The sequence below is a fragment of the Cricetulus griseus genome (genome assembly GCF_003668045.3).
Source record: "Cricetulus griseus strain 17A/GY chromosome 1 unlocalized genomic scaffold, alternate assembly CriGri-PICRH-1.0 chr1_1, whole genome shotgun sequence".
Classification (NCBI taxonomy): domain Eukaryota; kingdom Metazoa; phylum Chordata; class Mammalia; order Rodentia; family Cricetidae; genus Cricetulus; species Cricetulus griseus.
In genome coordinates this window covers 48,885,734-48,912,182 of record NW_023276807.1, presented here as the reverse complement: position 1 = coordinate 48,912,182, position 26,449 = coordinate 48,885,734, and the positions used below count along the sequence as shown (strand labels likewise).

Here is a 26,449-nt window from a genome sequence, read left to right as displayed (position 1 = left end):
AGCTGTTCCATTTTCTCTGAGCTGGCTACACCCATTCACTCAACCAGTCTTGACACCTTCAACTTTCACCTATATAAGCCAGTGATTCTGTATGCAGAATCCCCTGGGTAAGGAGCCCCATGCATCCCTGCTTTGAGGCTTTCTGTACAAATGGGAATGGGTAAGAAGGGAATGAAAAGGGGCATAGGAATGATCAGGTCACATCTTTGTCTAATTGCCCAACTAGTCCAGCCACTGAAGCAGGTGGGAGCTGAGCTCATGGCTGTGAATTGGCAGAAAGGGCAGCAGTGTGGCACAGCTTAAATGAAAGTCTATCAAAGGAAGCCTGGACCCAGCTCAAAACCCATCTCTTTGCCTCCTGGTCTATACCTACTTCTCATATGAGTTTTTTTTTTTTTTTTTTTTTTTTTCATTCAGGAGCTGGGTAGTGATGGCACATGCCCTTATTTCCAGCGCTTGGGAAGCAGAGGCAGGTGGATCTCTGAGTTTGAGAACAGCTTGGTCTACAGAGCAAGTTCCAGGATAGCCAGACCTGTTACTCAAGAGAAACCCTGTCTGAAAAAACAAAAAACAATCAAACAAACAAAATTATACAGCGGGCAGGGAAAGATGGCTGCTTTTCTAGAGGACCCAGGCTTGATTCCCAGCACCCATTTGTGCACTCGCAAAAGTCTATGACTCCAATTCCAGGAAATATGATGCCCTCTTCTGGCCTCTTGGGCACCAAGCACTTACTGCATGTGTGTGTGGTCATCACACATGCAGCCAAAACACCCATACATACAGAATAGCAAAATAATTTTTTAAAGAAAGAAAACAAAAAGTCATTATGGGGTTATCCAATGACCAGCAGCAGAAGAGAAGACTAAACAAAATTTCAAACTCTTTCCAATCCAGTGGAACCCTTTTACCTGGCCATTGTGAATTTTCACTCTTTTTCAGTTTTTGGTTTTGATCTTTCTTACCTAGCAGACATAAGCCAAAAGCATTACAACCCCTGGGTAGGATGCATATCTCAGTATCTAGAAAGACAGATGGCTTACTGGGTACCCTAATCATGACCATCGTTCCACTGGGTAGGTCAAAGGTGGGCATGGGCACCGCTTGCCCACAATCCCAGCATGGACTTGCATGCTGTCCAAGACAAGTGACAATGTTATTTCTTGCTTTTCACTTTTCCTCTCTTCTCCCTACTCTGATAAAAGGATAACACATTTTTTTTTTTTTTTAACCCTGGGGCTGTGTAGGTCAGCTGGAGAAGAGCCCCAGGCAAGCTCCCATTCCAGAAACAGGAAGATGGGCCGATAGTTTACCTAGGCAGCTTCCGAGGAATGCAGAAGTCTTCAGGCGCCCTTGCCTGCACAGACAGCAACTCTTGTTGTCCCCCAGCCTACACTATGGTCGGACTGCACAACCTAGATGCCCAAGTGGACAGGAGCCCTGCCTTTCAACCCGTGAGCTTCCAGGAAGAGAAGGCTGGGAGGGAAGAGCTGCCCTCGGCTCAGGAGAGCTTCCGCCAGAAGCTAGCTGCCTTTGCAGGGATGACATCCAGCTGTCCCAAGAGCCCCAGGCCCTGCCCTTCTCCACAGCCCCCGAGGGAGTCCCTGCCCTCAGAGGATGACAGTGACCAAAGGTGCTCACCCTCTGGAGACAGTGAAGGTGGAGAGTACTGCTCCATTCTGGACTGTTGTCCAGAATCCAAGGAAGCTGTGCATAGCACTGAGGGCTCTGGCAGACGTGGAGGGGACTTCTCACCCATGTGCTGGGAGCAGGGGACATGTACAAGACCAACTGAAGAGGAAAAGAGGCTTCTGAACTTCCCCAGAGAGTGCTGTGGCCAGGGTTCCACCTCGAACCCTCCCCGTCTGGGCCCCAAAAAGCCATCCCTTAACTCAGAGGCTGCTAGCTCTTCAGATGGCTTGTCCTGTGGCAGTGGCAGCAGCGGTGCCAGCAGCCCCTTTGCTCCCCACCTTGAGAATGACCACTGCTCTCTTGTAAAGGAACCAGTCCTGGGGAAGCAGCAGGACTCCAGTTGCCCTGTAATCACCTCTGGCAAATGTGTGGGGCAAGCCGGGGAGCTCCAGCCTCCAGCCCTTCCCAGGGAGGCTGTGCAGCCTGAACCCATCTATGCTGAAAGTACCAAAAGGAAGAAGGCAGTGCCCGTGCCTTCAAGGCCTGAGACCAAGGCAGAGCAGGTAGCTGCTGGCCACAGTCAGGGCCAAGTAAGGACAGGTGACACCTGGGCTCAGAAGACATCCTCTGGCTGGAGCCAGGACAGAGAAGGCACAAATATGGCTCCTCAGGTGGCAACCACAATTACTGTCATTGCTGCCCACCCAGAAGAGGACCATAGGACTATCTACCTGAGCAGCCCTGACTCTGCGGTGGGGGTGCAGTGGCCACATGGGCCTTCGAGCCAGGACTTACAGGCTGGTGAAGAGGAATCTTTGGTTATACAGGGGCTAAGCTCAAGGGAGAGCCATCCACATAATGTGACTGAAAACACACCCAAAGAGAAGCCTGCCATTCCTCCTAAGCTGTCCAAAAGCAGCCCAGGAGGGTCCCCAGCATCACCTGCAGCCTCCCCTCTGGCTGACCACAGCGATGGGAACACTGGTAGCAGCTGCTCTGGACCCCAGCTTTTGTCTAGAGTTCCAACTAACAGAACTTCTTCCTGCCAGACCAATGGTGTTGCCACCGGGGACCCTGCCAAGTGTCCCCCACCAGTCACCTCTTCTTCAGCCTTGGACCAGAGACGGCCAAGGTACCAGACTGGTGCTTGGAGCCGCCAGTGTCGGATAGAGGAAGAAAAGGAGGTAGGGCAGGAATTGTTGAGTCAAAGTTGGGGGAGAGAAGTGGAAAATGGTAACACAGACCATTTAAACTCCTCTACGTGGCACCGGCTCTATCCCACCGATGGCTTCTCTGGGCAGAACAGCAAAACTAGCTCTGGGATGAGCAAATCGGCTTCCTTTGCCTTCGAGTTCCCCAAAGACAGAGGCAGAATGGAGGCGTTCTCACCACCACCCCCACCTCCAAAGTCAAGGTGAGTACCACTGCCTGTGTGGAAAGAGTCATAAGAAAAAAAGCACCAGTCTGTAGTGCCTTTCCCAGAAACCTTTGCTTTTGTTGCCTCTATGGAAAGCCTAAGGCCCATCCTGGAGAGCTGGCTGCTAGGCACCAGTGTCTGCCCTAAGGCATTGTGCATTATGTAAATTTCCCAGAGCCCCAGCTCAGCCTTGAGAAAGCAGGAATTCTTGCTTGGTGTGTGTGCTCTGCAAACAACCCTAAAGCTGAGTGTGGACTGGCTATTTGTAATGAATCTTACAAAGCAAAGAAGCACAGGAGGGCAGGGTTTGGGGGGTGGCTGTTGGGGATATTGCTCAGTGGCACAGTACTGGTAGCAGATGCAAGGCTATGCCTTTTTGATCTCTAGCACTGTTTAAAAAAAAAAAAAAAGGCACTTGGGGCTGCAGAGTGGGTAAGCTTAATGATACAGCCCATGCTTAGCCCACGTGAAGCCTGGAGTTGGATCCCCAACATCACAAAACCAAGCAAAACAACACTACCAAGTTGTTGCTCCTTTTGCCACTTTTTTTTTTTTTTTAATCTACCCCCTCCTCCGATCTCTAAGTATTTTCCACAGTGTTTTCTTGAAAAGCTCTGAACCATCGTCTGTTACAACATAGAAAAGAGGGCTAAGGGTGGGCGGGGTCACACTAAAGGAATTAGGTAGGTAAAGCCAAGAATGTACACAATAAAGTATTACTGCTGTATGAGGCCTTAGGGAACTTTTTTTTTTTTTTTTTTTTAAGGAAGCTTTGCACATGGTTAAGCACCTCTGATGTGGGTTTTTCAAGGGGTCAGCATGCCGAAGCTCACAGCTTTTTCCATTGCCTTGCTATTCTTGCTAGTTTAACACGCCTTTCAAAAGCTCCAGGGAAATAAATGTCTTTTCTAAGCTATTGAACTGTGAATGGAATTTAAATTCTGGGGAATTTTTTTTCTCCCCCTTTTGGTGAAAGCAAAACTGATTTTGAGCAAGAAAGGAACAACCTGCTGTTACAAAAGCCAGGCTTTCCAAATGGTCTCTCTAGACCTGTGGCTGCCAGTGTTCTGTTTGAGCAGCAACCTCTAGGCTGCCTTTACGAGCAAGGGAATTGACCACAAAGAGAAGCGGCTGTGACATTTGGCTTTGAACATCAAGGCATTTTAGACTGTGATGTGATCTAACACGGGCTTGCTCTCATGACCACTGCTCTGTTCTTGGTATTCCATTAGCTACCCACCATTCAGTATTGACACCTTCCAGAGTCATGGGTGATTGTAGACTCGTCCGGGTCCCTCAGCTATAGTTTTCACTCCCTGAAGGAATGAATGGTTCAGTACCTGAGTTTGAATTATAAGACAGTTACTATGGGGCAAGCAGGGATTCTTTTTTTTTCAGATGTGAGACATAAAAACTCATTTAATTCTTAGAATGGACTCCCAAGAGTTGAATCAGCAGCCACAGTCCACAGATCACAAAATGGATTGAGAGGTGAAGAAATCTGTCCCAGGTGGCCTTGCCATAACTTGTAACTCAGCTCCTAACCTTGTAGCACACATCCAGGCATATAGAAACAGAGCAGGGTGTGAGAGCAGAACACCAAAGTTGTGCCTGTGTACATCAGATTCAACACCACAAAGCCAACCTATCTGTCCCATAGTTATAGGTTGAGCAAGCCGCATACTATCTCCAGAGTCTCCAAAACAGGATCTTAACGTGTGCCTGACACCCATTTTTCTAAACTGTTTTCTACATTTATTTGTGTGTTTGTGCCCATGCACATGTGCACATGTGCTGTGGTCAGAGGGCAAGTTGTACAAGTCAGTTGTATTGGTTCCTGTGGCTGACAGGCTTTGTAGTGAGTTCCTTTACCAGCAGAACCAGTTCCGGTTCTAAGCCCATTACTGAAATGAAGCAGTTAAGGGAGAGCAGCAGCACCTGGGCAAACAATTAAGATGCACAAGAGTTCACCGAGGAGGTTAGCTATATTACTCAGGTGAAAGGTGCCATGGGGTATCAAGTGTGACAGTGGCACCCCTATCTTGTAGGAAGCAGCCTGACCCAGTCCTGGGAATACCAGCCAAGTCTTAGAAAAGTAACTAAAACTTCTCACTTAAGAGTCATTGACTTGAAGAAGTCTTGGTAACCATAGCAACATGACTCAGAAAGGATTTTTAATTAGCATCTAGGGTAAATTGAGAAATTCTAGGTTCAATATGCTATGAGAAAACCTTTGGATTATATGTGGCTTAAATAAGGTAGGGAATTCAGATATTCTGGGTTCCATTTCCTCAAGAACAAACAAGCAAAAACAAACAAAAACCTCAAAACTTCGACATTCAATTTAGAGTAAGTCAAATTAGTTCATTTGGGGAAGCATTCTCGTTTTTTTTCCGTGTGTTGCTGACTCTTTGTCTTCTGACTCTTTACATCTCTCCTGGGAGTAGATAGAGGGCAGGCTTGGGACTATAAACTGACTGTGAACTCTGGAACTCACTATGCATTGAATTCTTTCAAGGAAGAGTGCTAAAGACCCCAAAGTATTCTCATCTTAGAAGTCAAGCTGTAGGCAAATGATAACCTCAGGGGCCACACAGCCCCAGCTGAGTCAATACCAATCATGGGGCTCATCGGTAATTAGGGAAGATGATATCAGTTTTCCAAGACGGAAATTGTGGAGCATCTTCAGGCAACGTGGAAGGTTAATCTGATTTCCATGCATAGGGCCAGGTTTTGTTTTTAGTGATCAGCCTCGTTTATGTGTGTTATGTCTGCTTAGCCTCTAGACAGAGGTTGCTTCATGCAGGACTGTGTCATGTTCTACTTACAGTGTGGAGAAACAGACACAGATTCTCACCTGCTTCCTGACCCCTCTCTTCAGGGGAGTGGCTTGGATTTCTACGGTCCTATATTGAGTGTTAAGTGAATAGCTTATCTATCTGTTTGAGATATTTAACCTCCTGCAGTAATGTTCTGCAAGATGGGCTCTCCAATGCTATTTAATGTGCCTTCCTTGGCCAAGTCTGGACTCTTTCTTACTGACTGCTGCCAAGGCAACTGCCTACACCCACAGACTCACACGGTTTAGGATGATGGACCTCACCAGTTTCTGGGTCACCTTGTCCCAGTTCAGGGCAGCATTGTTAAGATAAGGATTGACAAGTACTGTTGGCTGTTGGCTAGGAAACAAACAAAAAAAACTGCAGACAGAAGTGTAGGCTGTGCATGCTCGCATGCGCACTTCACCTTCAAGACCTGAGGCAGTTAAGGGAGAGCAGCAGCACCTGGGCAAACAATTAAGATGCACAAGAATCCAGTTTCTTTCTGCCTTTTGTTTCTGGGCAGATGCAAATCTAGTTTGACATGACTTATGTTTTTTGAGAGACAAGGTCAGTAGAAGGCTATTTGTCTGGTTGGGACCAGCAGGAAAGCAGTTCACAAAGAGACCCAAATTAGAAGGATAGGCTCTTGCTTAGAGGTGGAATAAGAAAACAGGTGGGTTTATGTTTCTGTATGGTCTGGGTCTAGGTAAGGCTAATCCAGAGAAAAGTTTCTCACAAAAGTAGGAGATATTTTTGTTCCCATGTCACCAATTTTCTGTTTAATCCACTCCATGGAACATTGTTCTTTCTCTTTGGGGGATGCTAGGAAGTAATTCAGTCCCTTGTTCAGGTCCCTTCCGTGTGAGAGGGACAACATCAACAGTAGAGTTCCTCTATGTCCACAAAGGCAGCCACTTCTCTAGCAGGAGAAACTGACACAGCTTCATTGTGTGGTCTCTCTCCCGAAACATGGTCACACAGCATGACCCCAAAGACAGGGGGGCCATGAGTAAGTTGGCTGTTTGTCCTCAGCCTCCGTATCCAATCTGATTAAAGCTTCTAACACTTTATTTCAGCCCTACTTCGTATTGTGGTGAATTATACGTGGTGACACCAAGGCCTAGGAAGCCTCTAGACTTCATGGGCTCATCTGGGTGGCAATTTGAAAAACCAGTTCCTATTAGAAAGCACCAGGTATAGAGAATGTTCTTTAACTATGTGTAGCCTTTTTTGGCCATATTTAAATTAGAGGTGGGATTGTCAGGGATAATGCATACTGGGTGTGTTCAGGGGACTCCATACCCTCCATACACAGTTTAGCCAATGGAACAAGGCCCCTTCCCATGAGCATGTAGACAGAATCTGGAAACAGGGCATCTCGTACACCATAAGCAGGAAATATTAAAATAAATTCCTGTCCTCTAGATTTATAATTTTTTAAACAGTTTCTGACTTGATGGATATATATCCAATATACATAACATAATCTGTAAAGAACTGTGCAATTTTGAGCACATGTCCTTGACTATGCCTAGAAGTTAGATAATCTTTAGTTCATTGGACATCTACTAACGACCTGCTTTTTATTGGGCTGTGTGCAAGATGCTGAGAGTCCAGCCACAGGGTTTTTTCCTCTTAGGGTCTCTATAGGTTTTTTCCTCTCGGGTTCTGAGGGTGTCATCAGTGCGAATTAAATGAGCAGGTGTGCAGTCTGACCACTGAAGGCCCACAGCCTTGATGAGGCTGTTTCTCATAGATCTGGGTTTTCCCCGCAGCCTGTGCTCTGCTCAGCTACAGAACTGAGAACTCAGCGCAGCATGCAGGACTCACTGAGTGACAGCCCTCTCCTTCACACCCTGTTGATGTCACTCTCCACAAAAGCACCTGCCTTCTTCTGTGACACAAAATAGGTGCTGGAGAGATGTTGACAAAAGAGGCAAATAGCTTGGACTATGAAGTGTTCTAGTGAGCCTAGGTCTCTTGGTACGCTGTTCTCTGTTCAAGCCTCACTTTGGGAGGGTAACACAGTGTGCCTTGCATTGCACTAAACATGGCCGATGTTTTCAGTTGCTCAGGAGACTATAAAGTCCTGAGAGTGCATGAGTAATGTCTCTTGTGTTCTTGCATTTCTGTCACATCCATTAGCACAGAGCCAGCTATATAGCAGATATTCAGTGCAGAATCAATTTTTTAAAAAAGTTGCTATGGGCTGGAGAGATGGCTTAATAGTTAAGAGTGTTTACTGCTCTGGAAAAGACCCAGGTTCAGGTCCCAGCACCCATTCCAGTTACAGAGGATCTGACACCCTCCTCTGACCTCCACGCACAAGCTGTACATAATATAGGTACACATAAAATTAAATAAATAAACATTAGGAAATTATTGCTATGTGTGAACATACGTGCCATGCTATGTGTGTAAAGGCCAGAGAACTAAGTTGTGGGGCCCATTCCACCTTTGTGAGGGTTCTGGGGATCAAAATCAGGTCACCAGGCCTGCACAGATGCCCTTACCTGCTGAGCCATCTCACCAGCCCAGAATTTTTAATTTTTAAGAAGGCCACAGCACACAGTGGATTAAACAACTTTTCACCTGACTTTTAGTCAACACACATTGTAATTCCTTGGCTGTCCCTGATCAACAGAACTTTGCCACCTTGAGTTAAATAAGCTGAGGTTAGTAATTGCTTGTGTTTCAAGGTGGGCAAACACAATGGGGCACAATGCATTCTTTCATGGATTAATCACTCCCCAGTGATTGTCCATTTTAGTCTTGCAAGTGGCCTCTGCTACTTACCTTTGCTTTTTTTTTTTTTTTTTTTTTTTTTTTTTTTTTTTTTTTTTTTTTTTTTTTTTTTTAAGCAGAGAAGGTGTGTGCAGCTAGTTTCCTCTTGCCACAAGAATATTCCTTTCAGGTGGTCATCATCTGCAATCCTTTTCCCCAGCAGTGAATTACAAGAATACAAGAATTACAAGAGTTGTTACTTCTCTGAGCATGACTTTTCATCCTTTCTGAGGGAGGTTAGGAAACACAGATTAAGGTGTCTGTGTGACAGAGACCTCTCTGTCTGCATCTAGTAACCAAAGGGACTTGGTTGCTGGGGTGACCTGACTGCTTTGGGGGCATGGGAGTAACCAATTGGTAGGCAGTTTTCTCTGTTGGTGCCCAAGGCATGTTATGCTATGTGGGGATTGTTGATTTGTTTAGCTCTAATTCCTTCTTCCATGATTGATAGATGAACTACAGGGAGTCCTTGCTGTCCTTCATGTGGGCAGAAAGTGCATTTCTGACTTTAAATGGCCTCAGTCTCTGTGTTGAGATCATTCAGCATTTGTTCCTAATGGCTTTGGACAGATCCCAGGAAATGGTAGGTGTTAAGCATGGTCACACTCTTCCCATGAAGCTTTGTGAAGAGTAATGGGAATAAATAAATACACAAATTGTTGAGATCAGTGGACATGACAGTAAGTAACATGTAAGGACAAGACAGGTAGGAAAGCAAAGGAGAGTCTAGAATTTTAAAATCAGTCATTTAAAATGATTCTTGCTAAAATGTGAAGGTCAAAGCACAAGTTAGCTTTTGTAGCCCAATGTCCTTGAACCAGGAAAGCAGAATCTTCTATGCTAGTTCAAATCAGCTAGAATACTTCCATAGAGCTTTATGTGAGAACCTAGACTGTGATCAAATTTGCAGCAAATGATTAGTCGTGTCTGCAGGGTGTGCAGAGATGGAAGTTCTGACACACGTGCTAGCTATTTGGAATCAGCATTAAAATCTAAAATTTACCATGTAAGATGCACAAAGACTGGTACTCAATAACCATTCTGTATGTTAACTTAGGAATTCAATAGTTCCTTTATTTAGGGGATGGGGTTTCTATTTTGTCTAGCCTAAGTTGAGTGTTAGCAGAAAATGTCACCTTTGATTTCCAACTGGAATGCCAGAATGCCTTGTTTCCTCTCAGTGAGTGATTAGGACGACCCATGATTTATCAGTGTTCCTTAAGGTGATGCCTCTTTTTAGAGATGTTGAATTTGTTTTTTCAGTCTTTAAGCCTGTTAAGCACTGTGTGTTCAACCCTTTCCCTTTTGGCTTGTCCCGTGGGCCTTTCTATGTCCATGACTGGAAAGTGAGGGAGCAGATATGGGAAATGTGTCAGAATCCTGTGGCTGGTGAGTCTGAAAGTGGAAGTGAAATGTTATGAATTTGAATTGGACAAACAGAACAAAACTCATTTTCCTAACACATGCTGGTAAAAGGTAGATCATCTTTTATATAAAGATGCTCTCTGGGGACAGGACACATCTGTAAGAGCTGATAGAGGAACAGGGCAGATATGTGCTGATGAGTCACTTTTACTTGGTGCTGTAGCTTGGGTCTAGAATGTCTGCATCTATTTGAATACTTTGTCCCTGGTCATTTCTGTAGGTAAAATGTTTAGGAGGGAGGGAGGTGTCTAGCTGGAGGAAGAAGGTCACTAGGGGCTGAGCCTTCACTATTTTAAACCCATTCTATTTCCTGTCTCCTCTCTGCTCCTGGCTGACCATGGATGTAACCAACTGCCTCATGTTCCTGCTACCACACAGACAGGATCTCTCACTGGGACCTGCAGCTTGCCAATTTGTCCAGGCCGGCTGACCACTAAACTTCTTGTCCCCACCTGTCTCCACTTCCCCAGTTCTGGAGTTATTAATTGCGTTTAGTCCTAACTTTTGGTGTGGGTGTATGGTTCAAACCCAGGCCACAAAACTGACTATTAGATACACCATCGCCACACAATCTTCATTCTTGAGAAATTCACACAGGGGGACATTCAATAAAGGGACATATACAAGGAAAACCATTGCAGTATTGCTTATAGTAGCAGGAAGTTTGAACAATCCCAGATACTCATCTCTAGAGAAACAGGTATGTGAAAGGTCATTGTGTATGAAATGGAACTGCTCAGTGAAAGCCAAAAGCAGTGAACTGAGAATGTGTGCAAAAACCTAGATTTCACTCAAATTGGAGTGAAATTATTGAAGGGCCAAGGATACGTTGCAGAATACAGTTAACATAACCTAATGCAGGCACAAAGTAACAGTGTAACATGCCATATCTCTCTGGGCTGTGGGAAGGTTCTAGCAAGTGAACCCAGGGTCTGGTACATGCTAGGCAAGTACTGGACCACTGAGCTACACACCCAGGCCTTTCTTAAAGCTTAAGATGGGGTTTCACTAAGTTTGACTGTCTGTCTGTGGCTGGCTAGGTTTGCAGAAACGGAACCTGTGGGTTGAGAGTCAACTGCACACTCATGTAGTTGTACAGTCGATCTCCAGAATTCTTTTCATCTTGCAAAACTGAGACTGTACATCAAACAATAACTCACCACTTTCCCTTACACTGATAGCAGCCATTCTATTTTCTGTTTCTGCTTCTGTGCTAGGTATTTCATGTTGAGTGGGGTCATGTGCTAGATGTCCTTTTGTTATGGGCTGTTGGACTTGGCACAGCACCTTCAAGTTTCAGCCATGCCGTGCTTTGACAGAATTCCCTCTGAAGGAATTCTGCTGTGTTCTGTCCTTTGTCCATTCATCTGTTAACGGACACTTGGATGGCTTCCATTTTTATAGCCGTTGTGAATAATGTTGCTTTGTGCATGGTCTCCTGTGCCCTGCCTTTGATTTTGGGGGCGTATACAGCCAAGAGTTAGAATTTCTGCATCATTTTATATCTAATTATTATTATTTTTTTTTTTTTAGAGAAGCTGCCACACAGTGATGTCCCATAACTGTTGTGCCACTATTACTCCCACCAGTAGTAAACAACGGCTTTGATTTCCCCACATCCTCTCCAAAACTAGCTACTTCCTGGGGATTGTTTGTTTTGTTTTTATATGGCAACCTCCGTGTGAGTATGAAATAGTATGAATATGAAATCATTGTGATTTTGATCGGGATTTCTCTAATGGTTAGTGATGTTAAAAAAATAATCTCTCCATGTATTTTCTGGCTATTCTAACCTTTAGAGGGATGTCTATTTAAGGTCTTTTCCCATTTTAAACTTCTGTTGTTACTGTTGTCATAGTTACTGACTTGTGGAAGTTCATTGGCACTGCATGCTAAATCCTTATTAGAAGCAGTGTTTGCAAATGTATTTATCCCAGCCCATGGCTTGCTTTCTCACTACGTTGAGTATGTCCACTGATGTATGAAAGCTTTTCATTTTGATGCAATCCAATTCATCATTTTCCTCTGTGCATCCCTTGGTTCAATTCCCAGAAGTCATTGCCAAATGCAGTGTCATGAAGCTTTGGTCCCATTTCCTTCTGACGATGTGATTGCTTTAGGCTTTACATATAGGTCTTCGATCCACATTGGGTTAGTTTTCATTGGCTAGGGTCCAAATCCATCCAATGCTTTAATTTAACATCTGTTATTGGAAAGACTGTCCTTTTCCATCAAATGGTCTTGCCACCTTGACGAATATTGTCTGGGCATATGTGTTCAAATAAGTTCCACAGTCTCGATTACCACAGGTTTGTGATAACCTTTTGAGTTAAGAAACTCGAGATTTCCAGTATGGTTCTACTTTGACAATATTATTCCATTTCTGTTGTTGGTGTTGTGGCTCAAGTGTTCATATCAATCTTAGGATGAAATCTGCAGTTTCTGGGGAATCTAGCATGAATTAATTGTTGCCCTAGAGGCATATTTGTACATTTTTTCTAGAAAAGTACTAAGCAGAAGCAAGGTTGGCATGTGTTTGGAGTAATCCAGCCTGAGGAGGTTGGAGCCAAATCTGAGGATAGGGAAATGGAGCCATTGAGAAAAGAGTGTTGGGGAACTGACCAGGGAGTGTAAAGAGAAGAGAGCCTGTGAGTAGTTCTGACCCTTCTTGGATAACACACTGGAGCAGCACAAAGAAGGGAAAGAATTGATCCTGTCAGCTTTGTTCTAAGTGAGGGTATAGAAATGGGGTCTACTACAAACATTGACTGATTTCTTAAGACTAGTAGTGGGGTACCTGAAAGGTTCAGGCATTATGCTGTCCTGCCCCTGTTACCTGGTGGAATCCACTCAGGCAATACCCTGGTCAGCCCAAGGTTCCACGGGAAAGAAGTCTGCACGCAGGTGCAGAGGACCCCTTTAAAAGATAGGCCCCTGCCCCTTTACGCTCTCTCTCTCCCCCTGTCTCTCTCTCTCTCTCTCTGTTTCTCTCTGTTCCCGTTCTCTGTCCCGCTCTCTGTGCTATTCTGTCCCCCACCTATGCTCTCGCTCTGTCTCTATGGCGACCGGCCATGGCAGTCAGCCATTTACCCCTGTTCCTCTTCTTAGTCTCCCCATTCTGCCGCGCCTTATAATAAACTTATAGTCAATATGTCTGTCTCAGAATTTCTCTTTTCTTCTTTTTAAACAAAACAATAACATTTTGGCGCCCAACGTGGGAATGAAAGATTCAGGCATTATGCTGTCCTGCCCCTGTTACCTGGTGGAATCCACTCAGGCAATACCCTGGTCAGCCCAAGGTTCCATGGGAAAGAAGCCTGCACGCAGGTGCAGAGGACCCCTTTAAAAGATAGGCCCCTTCCCCTTTACTCTCTCTCTCTCCCCCTGTTTCTCTCTCTCTGTTCCTGTCCCGCTCTCTGTGCGCTCTGTGCGCTCTGTCTCTCTATGGCAACCGGCCATGGTGGTCAGCCATTTACCCTGTTCCTCTTCTTAGTCTCCCCATTCTGCTGCGTCTTATAATAAACTTATAGTTAATATGTCTGTCTCAGAAATTTCTCTTTTCTTCTTTTTAAACAAAAGAATAACAGTACCGGTGCATCATCAAGAAAGTAGACGAACTATTTGTCAACCAAGAACAAGAGTGTGAGAATTCAGAAACCAGACTCACCAAAGCCAATAGCTTAGAAACAAAAATATTACCATCAGGTGTAGGTAATCTTCATGGGTGGATTGTTATAAGAATAGATAGATTAAGACTACAGCCACAGTGACTCACTTAGTGACAAGAGATCACTACTGGCTTGGCTGAGTCAGCCACTGGAGGTATTTGCTGGCTCATGAGGACGTGACATGAAGAGATAGATTTTGTCCTAGGAAACCTGAGGTATTGGAAGGAGATTCTCTTATGCAAACAAGATAATACAATAAGGGCTGTTCTTTTCCTACATTTGCCTATATGGAAAGCCAGGCAATGATTTGAGAAACTGATTGGCTGGGGGAAATGAGTTAAGTAACTTGGTTGGCTGGAGATTGTGTTGGCATGGCAGCTACATCTGGAGCTATACTCTAATGATCCAAATGTTTAACACATAGATTCAAAATGAAGTCTGAAAGATGAGCAAATCAACTCTTTCTGGTTAATGTAGAATAAAGTGTGTCCTCAAAGCATCGTCTTGGTTGTCCTTGCTCCTTTAGGCTCCCTAAAATGCCATAATGAAAACAAAAGCATAAAGATGGAGTGAACCCTCTAACCCTTCTGGTTTGATGGTGACAAAGATACTGATTGATTTACTAGAGGCTGCTGAAGTAATCACTCCATTATCTCTTCATTTGTCCATCCTCTCATCTATTCCTCTGTCCATCCATCTAACTCGTGCTTTCTACATTCATGGTATTATTTGTAGTACTTTATAAATACTAATCCCAGAACCTTCCCCAAATCGTTAGAGACAAGTGTTCATCTTTTACGTTGTCAATGGGAAGGTGAAATAGAGAAACTAAGTACTTTTTTTTCTAAAGACACAGCCAGTAATTTTGGGAAATCGCAGTGTTCTGGCTAAGCTACCACACCAGTGGCCTCTGAGGTGACCCAGAAACCCATTCAGGAGCTAAGTAAATTACTTGGATGGCTGTTCTCCCACAGGCTCCCGAGGATCCTGCCTAGTGCAGGGCAGGTCATGGGAGTACCTTCTGTGAATGAAAACTGCTTAGTTTTTAACTGCTTTCATCTCTCCCCAGCCACTCCTCTTGTGTGAACAGAAGTGTGAAGCTTCCTTCTTACAAACTTTCCAAACTGTGAGCTGGAGCACATGTTCTTAGAGAGTTGTCCTGGAGATGAAGGGTCATGGATTGCGCAATGGAGTCTAGCTGCTGAGTTTTTCAGCACTCAACACTTAGTCCTCAATTGCTTTGTCTCCATCTTCTGCCTTCACTGAAATCTCATCCCAGGAAACTCTAGGTGTCTGCCATCTTACCCCTGTACCTGGCAGCACAACACATCTATGAGAAAGCACACTCTGGTGACATAAGCTCAAGACTGCTTCTTGGAAACCCAAACGATCCATCTCAGCAAATGTTGTGTTTTTTACCAGCAGTGTAGAGTCTAGGGCAGATAGCTGCAAATTTCTGTTGACCAATTTTGATCGTTGACTAAAAGCAACTACTAACCCAAACTCCATTGTGTGTGTGTGTGTGTGTGTGTGTGTGTGTGTGTGTGTGTGTGTGTGTGTATGTTTCTCTGAGGCTATCAGTGTGCTAGCCAGCTTACTGTCAATGACAAAATACTTCAGAAAAGAACCTCAGCAGAGGGAGGATTCATATTGGCTCGTGGTTCAGAAGATTCTGAAGATGGTCAACTAGCTCCTTTTCTTCAGGCCTGAGGCAATTCAAAATGTCACAGCAGAGGAGCCTGCTCCCTTCCCATCATCCAGGAAGCAGAGTGAAAGTGAGAAAGGGGCTGTGAACAGACATACCCTTTAGACCACCTCTGCTAAACTTTCAACTGTCTCACAGTAATGTCTCAGATGAAGGACACTGGCTAAAACACCAGTGAGGTCAGAGCCCTGCAGTTCACTCTCGTCTTCAAGGCACCATCTCTGGACATGGTTGTGCTAGGGACCATCAGCATATGAGCTTGTGGGAACATTGAGTCTGTGGGTGATACTCCAAATTCAGAGTCTAACAACAGGAAAACCAGTCTTGCTTGGTCCAATACGCTCACTCAGCGATACTCACAGAAGACTTCTATGTTCAAATCATGGGGCCTTTCTGCACACATCAAGCACTTAGTTATGCAGAGAACAGTAGTGTGGTGTCTTCTAATTCAGTCCTGTCCTGTCACTTTCTGCCTGAGACATTTTCAGGTCCCATGGTTTAAGGTCTTAGTCCTTGGTTGCCTCTGCCCTCTTTCAGATCCCAATGACCAGTCCTTGGCTGTTTTACCTGTGCTTCTGACTGAGCTGCAAATCAGGCTCCCTAATTCCTTCCCTGGGCTTGATTGATTTGCTAGAGCAACTCAGGAAATAGATCCACTTACAGGTTTATTATAAAGATCTCCCAAGATTTCTGATGACTACCAGGTGGAGTAATAAACAGGTCAGGGTACACGGCCAGGGTGTGGTGCTTCTGTGTCCTTTCTGGTATACCACTCCCAGGAAACAGATGCGTTCAGTTCCCTGGAAGCTCCCTAAGCCCCATCCCTTGCAATTATGACAAAGACACGATTGATTAAAGCATTCCCTATTAGTGATTAATTTAACCTTCAGCCTTCTCCATTCCCTGGAGCTTGGGAAGTGGGACTGAAAATCCCAACCCTCTAATCCTGCTGTGGTCATCCTTTCTGTGACCAGCTTCCACCCTACAACCCCTCTAGATGCTGTCAGCCATTAGTCTATAAAGATACTTAGTGTTAGTACAGGAAAAGATACTTAGCATTTTGGAGAGTCTAAGAATTTCAGGAGTTGTGTGTCAAAGAAACTAGGGCAAAGATTAAATATACATTTTATACTACTGCAGTTCCTTTTGAATTAATTATGGCTTTATTTCCATTTTTATTTTATTTAAAAGATTTATCCTTACTTTTAAATGGTTTGCACTAAATGCAAAATTGAGCCAGGGGGCCTTTGAGGCTGTAAAATCTCATCAGAATGGCGGGGCACTGGTTGCACATGCAAATGGACAAGCCTGCATTGTGGGGACCAGGGATGTCATCTGACCACAGATGAAACTGATTTTCTATACTTATACATGCAAATAAGTGAGTGGGAAAAGTTCCCCAGAGCATCCTGTTCCTTTCAGTCTTCTCAGGTGCCACTACGGCACTTAGAAATAACTTAGAACATCTTCACCAAACAGCATGAATAGGGCAAGTTCATGGTTGTCATCATTAGATCTCAAAAGTTGAAAGCCTGCTTGGAACACATGAGACCAAGTCTTAAACAAAGCAAAACAAGCCAAGAAGTGGTGCCTCACACCTTTAATCCCAGAAGCAGATGAAGCAGGCAGGTCTCTGAGTGCTAGGCCAGCCTGGTCTACAGAGTAAGTTCCATCAAGCCAGGGTTACACAGAGAAACCCTGCCTCAGAACAAACAAATGAAATACAGAATAAAAAAAAAGAAAGAAAAACACCAAAGACAATAAATTCTTTTTAGGTTTGTTGCCAGTCTAATCCCATATTCTCTAAAAAGACTATACAAAGTATTGAAATGTAGGCTATTAAGACCATTGTATTGTGTAGATAAGAGAAAGTTTCTCTCATTCAATCGAAAGTTTCTCAGCATTCCTGCCTCTTGCATGTTTTGCCAAGCAAGGGTAATTCTTTCTTATGGAAAGCATTTCTTCTCCCAGATGCCAGGGAGATACTGAAACCAAGGCAGATAAACTGAATCAAGAAGTATTTAATATTCACTCTGTGTTCCAGCACGCCCTGCCTGTGACACAGCTCTGCCACCAGTGCCTAGTTTGAGGGTGGTAAAAAGCTTGTTTCACATGAAACAGCTAGAATATTTTAACCAGGTTTATACAGATAGGCTCAGTGAGATGATTCACTCAGTTCAGTGCGAGTTCCAGAGAGAGGGGCTGCCAGAGAAGGCTGCAGTAGGGAAGGAAATTGTAGGTAAGTGAAGCCAATGCTCACATCAGGGTGGAAGGCTGGAATGGGAAAGAGGGGGAGTTCCTCCCTGTCTGGACAGGGAGAGGGGAGGGAAACGCTGGGCACTGCAGTGTCGAACAGAAGATGAGTTTTGTCTGAACAAAGAATTTATAAGGAAAAGTGGTAGTATATTAACCAAAATGGTGTTCCTCTTGTGTGTGTGTGTGTGTGTGTGTGTGTGTGTGTGTGTGTGTGTGTGTGTCTAGAATAGTTTGAATGTAGTTGGATTTTTCTTTGGGCTACCAGCTCATAAATAATGACATGTAGACTTATTAGTTATGAAAGCTCAGTGTGTCTAGAATTGTTTAAATGTAGTTGGATTTTTCTTTGGGCTACCAGCTTATAAATAATGACATGTATCCTTAATTAATTATGAAAGCTCAGCCTGTAGCTTAGACTTGTTCCTAACTAGCTCTTATAGCTTATTAACCCATTTCCATTAATCTACTTTCTATCATGTGGCGTTGCCTATCTTCCATCTTGCACCTCCTGTTTCCTCACCATGTCTCCTGACTTCTTCTGTGTGCCTAGATTCCTTCTCCCTTTTCTCCCTGGAAATCCTGCCTATACTTCCTGCCTAGCTATTGGCCATTCAGCTTCTTATTACACCAATCAAAGACTGCTTCCAGTGATATACTTGTTCAAGCCAAGCCACTCCTCTAAACCTTCCCAAACAGCTTTCCCACCTGGGGATGAAGTGTTTAAAAGCATGAGCAGGTTGGGGCACATTTTGTGTTCAAACCACCACATTATTCATTCAGCTAGATCACCAGTTCCCAACTGGGTCACGTATGAGATACCCTGCACTTCAGATATTTATAATGATATTCATAACAGTAGCAAATATGCAATGGCAAGAAAATAATTTTATAGTTAGGGGTGACCATAACATGAGGAACTGTATTAAAGGGTCACTGCGATAGGAAGCCTGACAGCCACTGGTCTGGAGGGGCTTCAAGTTCTGTGATCCACCTGCTTGCACCCACCTCTGGCTAGTACTGTGTTTACAGACATGTACCAGCATACCCAGCTCTACTCCCTGGTGGGTTTTCTAATGTGTTTGTAGATACTAGAGGAGAATATTTCAAAATGAGATTGCCAAAGAAAGTCTGTGATTTCTTTTTCTGTCACGAACCCGTGACAAAAAAAAAAAAATATGGCAAACAAGATATAGCCTGCCTGTGGGCACTCTGTGTAGGACTCTGCATTCAGTTGTCAAAATGATAGCATTATTCCAAAAAAGAGTTTGAGCCAGGATCGAAAGACTTACTGAAGATGTGGCTTTCATTCTCCGTAAAAGAGCTTAAGAAATATTTGCCTACCCATTTGCAGGTTTGAAGCACAGGGATTGTGTGGATTCCACTCACTATTGCATCCTCCAGCTCCTAACACACAGCACAGAGCAGACAATGTGTATGTAACATCAGGGATCCTAGGATTGCTACTGCAGCTAGGCAGCAAGGACGCGTTGCAATTAACACGACATCTGAGAGAAGTTCAAGGATGGGTATTCCTATTTATCAAGCAAACATGAATCACTTAATAAACTTTCAGAGAGAGGCCCGGTACTAGAAAGTAAGTAGAGACATGCACTGTATTTTTAGAGCTGGCCAAATGAGACAATTGGTGATTAAAGGCGCGGGTCAGAGGCAGAGCTGTCCCTGCTTTCCTGTGCTCCTGCAGGAAGTGCATTTTATAGAAAAGTCAGAGAGGAACTGAGGGAAGCAGAGAGCTCGGAGCTGGGGACTCACAGCAGTGTAAGGAAGCACTCTGGAGCTGGCCCTTCACCTCACAGGTTGCTCCATGCAACCCCGAAGTCACCGGCTGGCCAGTCACGGGGCTCATGAAGCCACCCCATGAGGACAGCACCACGAGCTGGAGGCTAGGATGGTAAGAGCTGTGCCTTGTTCATAGAGGCATTCACTCTATGGATCCGAAACCAATGCTTGACCTCTAATTTAGTGATTTTGAAAGGTGTGTAGGAATGTTTAGTGGTTTCCACTTCCGGAACATGCAGTTTTTTCATTAGGTCTCCTCCATGTTATCACTAAACTTATTAATAGATGTGATCGATTCCAACACTTGGTGGTGTGTTTATCAAAATGGAAAGAGTCCGCTTCAAACTCTGATACAGGTGTGACTTGTGTTTTCAGATCTGTAGCCAGAGGCGGGAAGCTCGTCTCTAAGTGTCTAAGAGCTAAACTAAATCCAGTGGGGAGAATGGTAGTTTGCTTCCGTCACACTGTAAACTGTGCTGTCATCTGTGGGTTCTAGCTGCCATGTGAAACTGGAGATGTGGCCTCATGCTGCGCACTGGCACATGGCCTCCATGAAGGGTTTCAGCTATTCTGAAAGTTCTCATTCTGGAGGCTCTGGGGGTATTTTTAGATGAGGCTTGTTCCTATGAATAAGGAAGTCTGGCAGATGGTTCTTCCGGCTGACTCTTCCCCACCCCATCCTCACCCCCACCCCGCCCCCCAGCTTTCTTCCAGTGTAGTATAGTGACCACTCTGACAAAACTTCACTCTCAGGACAATAGAGGGAAAAGCCATTCTAAAAGCACCCGGTAGCAGCTGCAGAGCGAGGTGTGGAAAGACGCTGTGACATCGAGTTGTGTGTTTCACATAGATCTCCTGTGACCCTGCACACAATCAACAGTGGGAGGTGGGAAAGGAAGTCTGAGCAAGAATAGGTTGTGTGTCACAGGATGGAACAGACATCATGGGATCTGTTTCCCCACCAAAGAGAAAAGACCAGTGTATGTGTGTTTTGTCCATTGAAGTTACTTCCTTAAGTCGTAGGATGTCAGATTTCATTTTATAAAGGGTTTGTGAAAAACAAAACAAATTGAGTTATCGGTATAAATATAGCCTTGCTATGCATCGTTAACTTACTCCTGTTGTTCCTTGGCCTTACATCTGACGGAACACTCCTGAGGTTCAGAGGCCACCTTTGGGATGTTAAATCCTTCTCAGAGAATCTTAAGAAGCCTATTGCACACAGAGACTGAAGAATCAAAACCATCTTGACTTAAGTCTGGGCTTTGATGGCAAGCTTGCCTTTCATTTTAAAATTTGATGTGGTTTGGCCTATTCCCTGATTAAAGTGGCGGTCCTCAAAGAGGGCAGATGGTCTGGGTTTCCAGGGTGGAAGTTGTTGATGCTGTCTCGTGAGAGTCATCGCTTCTGAGATTCGGCAGCTGGTTATGTGATTTGACATCAGTGAAGATGAGTCCCAGGGCCTTGTATACATAAGTAAGCAAGTGCCTTACCTAGTGCATCCCTAACCCTTCCTAACATTTTACTTTTTTAAAAAAATGGATCCTCCCCCCAGTATATATCAGAAAGTATGTCCCCATGCATACCCAAGCACTCCCAAGGCCTCCTGAATTTTGAATTACCTATGGTAATCAACTGCTTGAGATTTACCAGGGGGAAGCAGAATTGTCATGATTGACTTCTGCCTCATATGTGAACGTTTGCCCAGTCTCCTGCTAGGTACCACTGTCCTTCCCCAGGTGTACACTGGAAATCAATCCTGAAACCACAGACAAAAATGGATCTGCTGTGTCCATTGGGTAAGACTCCAAAGAGATGGCTCCTGTGTTTTATGGGCCAGATTCAGAAGGACTAAGATCTGAGAAGCACTACTTTTCATCCACAGGCTCTCTTGAGGGGAAACCAATAATCACGGTACCTGCACTTTCCTTGGGGGAATTGGATAGATGATGCTCTCCAGGACATACCAGGTCCTTGCCTTCCATTCAGGCTTTAGTGGGTTCCATCATCCCTTTCCCCCTCCCTCCCACCTCAAGGAGACATACTCATTTTCCATCTATCATATATTTTAAGCATACAATAAAATTCAAATAATAATTTAACTGGTACTCGGGTGTCTTCCCTAAGATTTTTTTCAAATACTAACATTTTGCTGTTTTTAGTTCTTCATTTGTTTTGTATACTTGTGTGGTATTGGGGTGGAACCCAGGACTGGGAATTCATGAAGTACACACTCTACCCTGACCTGCTCCCTCAGTCCTAGGTCTATTTTAGTAGAACTTGACTGATACCATGGAAGAGTCCTACCCCACCAAGCACAGTTACTGTCTTAAAGCCAGTGAGCATCATTCATATTTTATTAGATGATTTTAAAGAATAAATTTATACTTGTGTTTCTAAAGCCTGTGGGTGATATCACACTGCACTTGCTCCTTTGTATAAACCACTTTCGATTTTTAGCATTGTAAGAATTTTTTATGTTTGCACATAACCCTGTTCATTTGTTTTTGACAGCTATATTTTATTCCACTGGAAGATTATATCATATTTTCCGTGTTCCTTTATTGATGGAGAGTTCTGTCTGTCCTGAACATTCTTGTACATGAATGAGTGTTTCTCTATAGTGCAGTGGCTCCTGGTTTAAGTGTAGTTAGCACTTTCAGTGTGCTATACATATAAAATACATGGAAGATTTTGAAGATGTAGCATGAAAAAGAACTTAAAGTGACTCATTAACATTTTTGTATTAACTGGGTATGGTGGTTTCATGCTTATAATTTCGGTACTTGGGAGACTGAGGCAGGAGGATTGCTAAGAGTTTGATGCCATGTGGGCCATATAGCAAGTGCCAGGCCAACCCAAGTTATTTTATAAAACCTTATCAAAAGAAAAGGAAGAAAAATTGATTATATGTTGAAATGACAGTCCTTAGGTTTGTTGCACTAAAATATGACACTGAAATCGGTAGCTGTGATCTTTTATATTTTTTAATGTAACTACTAGAAAAATTTAAACTACATGTGCAGTTCACATTGTATTTCTTCTAGAGATGGATTCTCTAGAACAGAAGCTAGTAATTTTTGCAGACCTGCAGCCTCCTGTAAAGAAAGTTTTATTAGATAGCATCCCCACTCAGTTTCAGTGGCTGTGGCTGTTTTCTTGCCACGCCAGCAAAGTTGAGCAGTTACAGTCATGATTACGGGTCCTCCAGCGCTCACTGCCTTGCTGTTCAAGAAAAACTGTTGATCTGAACTCTAGAGTACCTTTTGTGACAGCCAAGGACCACATAGAGACTATGTAATATTTTATCCAGCACACATAAACATGAGCCTCAAACAAAAGTTTTACAAAGTAAATTTTCACAAAGGCTCCCTGTAGATATTTTCTGGTTGTTTCTACTTTCTTGAAATGAACTATTTGCTAGCAAACTTTTGTGTCCACCCGTTCTCTGCTGGTGATTTTAATAACTTTGCTCAAGGATAAGTAGGCCTCAAGGTAGACACTGGGTTACATTGGATTAACTTTCAGGATTCACTAAATTGTTGGAGGTGGCAGTGGTGGTGGTACATGTGTGTCTCTATACTAATCTATGGTCCCACAAACAATGCAAGCTACTATTGCTATCCTGCTGGAGGAAGTGAGAGCTTGTTTGGCTTACAGACTTTTTACTCATTGAGGCTGACCATCTTTTTGTGCACCGACTGACTTCTTGAGTCTTGTTTTATGAATTATTTGTTCACTTTTATTGCCTTGGGAAAAATTTTTAAAACTTATTGGGTACATGTGTGTGGACATGTGCTTGCCATGGTATATGTGTGGAGGTCAAAGGGCAACTTTTGGGAGCCAGTTTTCTCCTTCTACCTTGTGAGTTCCAGGAAGGCTTGGGTGTACTCACCCTTACCCTCTGAGCTTTTGCTGTCCTCTATTGCCGTCTCAAAAATGGGGTCATTGGTGATTTTCTTTAGGCCTTCTTTGGATATTCTAGATATCAATTTATGGTACATGGGGATTGCAGACATGAAGCTTGTTTACCCTAAGGTTCACCTTTCCCCTTTCTATGCAGTGCCTTCCAGAGTTAGAAATTTTAAAGCACTGAAAATTATCTAGCCATCCATCTACATTTTTTCTCTGCTTTTCTTATTTAAGTGATACTTTCTAAATCAAGTCAGAAACATTTTCCTTGATAGCTTCTGCTTATAGATTTAAATACTACCACCACCTTTTAACCACACACACACACACACACACACACACACACACACAGAGAGAGAGAGAGAGAGAGAGAGAGAGACACACAGAGACACACACACAAATCATGCTGTGCAGTCTGAGATACAGCATGAGTGTCTGTCTCATCATGACTGACTGTTTGATAGGTCAGACTGGCTTGCTGTCTTCCCATCACCCCGGTACTGCCTGTGTCACAGCGAGTTCTGACACCTGCGGGTCTGTACCTTGGGACTTCCACTTCCTATCTTGGTCCTGTGATCGCCAGAGCTCACTTTACTGATGTTACTTACACTGCAAGGCCTCAGTTACTTTATAGGAAGTTCCAGTGACCTTTCAAGAATCCCATAAGTCTTATAAAAATGACATTGGATAATTGAAAAAGAAAAAAAATGACTCCGTTCATTTTGTACTTCTGATTTAACCTTTACAAAAAGACAGGAAAGAGAAATTGTGGGCTGGCTGCTAAATGAATATAAATATGGAACCCCTAAATCACATGTTAATAAAATTCAGCAATGGGTGATAAGTTATAAATAAAATGTCTGCCATAGCCCACAACATGCTCATGCTTTGTATTGATGAACCATCCTTGGTCCTGCTTTTGTATGGAGATTGACATCAAGCACCCAAGACTTCCCTTTTCTTTCAAATCTGGCACACCTGCATATGTGTGTGTCTGTTTACATATTTGTGATCTCTTAGATTTGTTTATCTATACACAGGTCGTCAAGTGTTTACTAAGTGTATGGAGTAGGCACCATACCAGCTCAGGAATCAGGGAGCTCAAGTGGTCCCTTAGTGATTCTCTCTTCCTCTTTTGGCTTTTTGAGACAGGGTCTCTCTTTCTCTGTAGCCCTTACTGTCCTGGAACTTTCTTAGTAGACCAGGTTGGCCTCGAACTCACAGAGATCTGCCTGCCTCTGCCTCCTGAGTGCCAGGATTAAACGTGTGCACCACCATCACCCTAATTTCTTCTTCTTCTTCTCTCTCTCTCTCTCTCTCTCTCTCTCTCTCTCTCTCTCTCTCTCTCTCTGTGTGTGTGTGTGTGTGTGTGTGTGTGTGTGTGTAGATACATGTGCCCACTTAGTCATGCCAAGGCCTGAGGAAGCCTGGCATCTTCTTCTATTGTTTTCTGCCTTATTCCCTCAAATAGGGTCTCTCACTGAAACAGAACTTACCTTTTCACTAGGCTAGATAGCCAGCAAGCTCACAGGATCCACCTGTCTCTGCCTCCTACAGCTATACCTGCCTTCTAATGGAGATGCTAAGAATTCAAACTCAAATCCTCATTCTGCAGACCAAGTGCTCTTATCTCCTCAGTCATCTCCCTAGCCACTGAGTGTCTAGTCTGACGACTGGGCAAATCTAGAGAATACTTTGGAGCTAGCCCCTCTCCTTCATGGAGTTGTCCTCATGGAAGTTTCATCTTGAGACTTCTGAGAAAGCCATTTGTTGTTTGTGTTCCAATACAGTGACTTCCAGGTTGGTTGAGAAAACCAACCTGGAAGAAGAAAGAGTCCAGTCTCTGAGACTTGGATCCATTGTTTCTAGGCCTGGGATTAAGCAGAACATTATGGCTGGTGTTGGGAGGCAGAGCAATGCTGCTTGTTTCATGGTAGCCTGGGGACAGAAAGATGAAAGGAGAAAGGACCAAGTATAAAACATAGCTTTCAAGGACATGTCCCCTATGATCTGCTTCCTCCAACCAGGCATCATCTCCTAAATGCTCTATTGCCTCTCAAAACCCCATTATGATCTGAAATTATAAATGTATTCATCAATCCATGACATCAGAGACCCAGTTATCCAATCACCTCTCAAAGTCTCCACTTTTGTACTCTGCTACACAGAAGGCCAGAGCCTGCAACACACAAGATTTGGAGGCTGCTTACAGTCTGTAAGCTGTAATGCTGTTGCTGAAATAGTTGATGAAGAAAATATATTGTTAATTTCACCAGAAGCTTAAGTAAAGACCATTATTCCCATAGCATGAAGAGGTCCTTGCTGTTTTGCTCTGTTTTCATTTCCCTTTATTTCTTTGTTGGTCTTGTTTTGTTTTCTAGATCTTGACAGTGGTCCTACAATATTAAGATTTCCTCTTACCATTACTGTCATGGTCACTTAATATTTGATGGCTTGAAAACAAATGTGGGTCTTAAGTTGGGAACGACAAGATTTCCAAAGAGCATTTTCTATGATAGAAAACAAGTTTTCTGTAAACCTTTCTAATAAATAACAAGAGAATCCAGCCACAAAAAGCATTTCTCAATTCCTGACTGTAAGGTCATGGACATTAAGTAAGGCAGTTCTGCTGCCAAATCAATACCATGTTGAATGTTTCCTACAGCAGATATTTCAGTGTGGGTCTACCATAGTAAGACAAAGAGGCCATCAAGGAGTGTCCATTCAGGCAAATGGGGATGAGCTGGACTAATTGTTCGTCTGTCTCATTTTACAGTGCAACTGTCAGGTGACAAGTGAATAGTCACATGGCTCTTAAAGAGGGAAGGAGGGGTCAGTAACCTGAACACTCTGCCTGGCGTTGCTTGTTTAAAGGCAAGGCCTTTGTTCTTACAGTTGGTGTTCACATCTCTGATATGTCTGCTATCTAAGTAGTAGAGCAAACAGTTTCTTAGGAAGCCAAAGGGCAGTTTGGGCTTAAGGTTTAATGTGATTCCATTGGAGGTCTGGTTAAAATTTAAATAAACTTTTT

The 26,449-nt window shown here is 43.8% G+C and overlaps 1 protein-coding gene across 4 annotated transcripts in view; it reads left to right on the top strand.

The window, feature by feature from the left end:
• The window catches only part of Prag1 (PEAK1 related, kinase-activating pseudokinase 1), a 51,832-nt gene that overhangs the window by 6,455 nt on the left and 18,928 nt on the right, over positions 1 to 26,449 (top strand). For all 4 annotated transcript variants that reach the window (XM_027391239.2, XM_035452411.1, XM_027391240.2 and 1 more), the window contains exon 3: positions 1,248 to 3,046. In XM_027391239.2, coding sequence (XP_027247040.1) covers positions 1,248 to 3,046 — 1,799 coding nt within the window. The remainder of the gene's footprint in view (positions 1 to 1,247; positions 3,047 to 26,449) is intronic.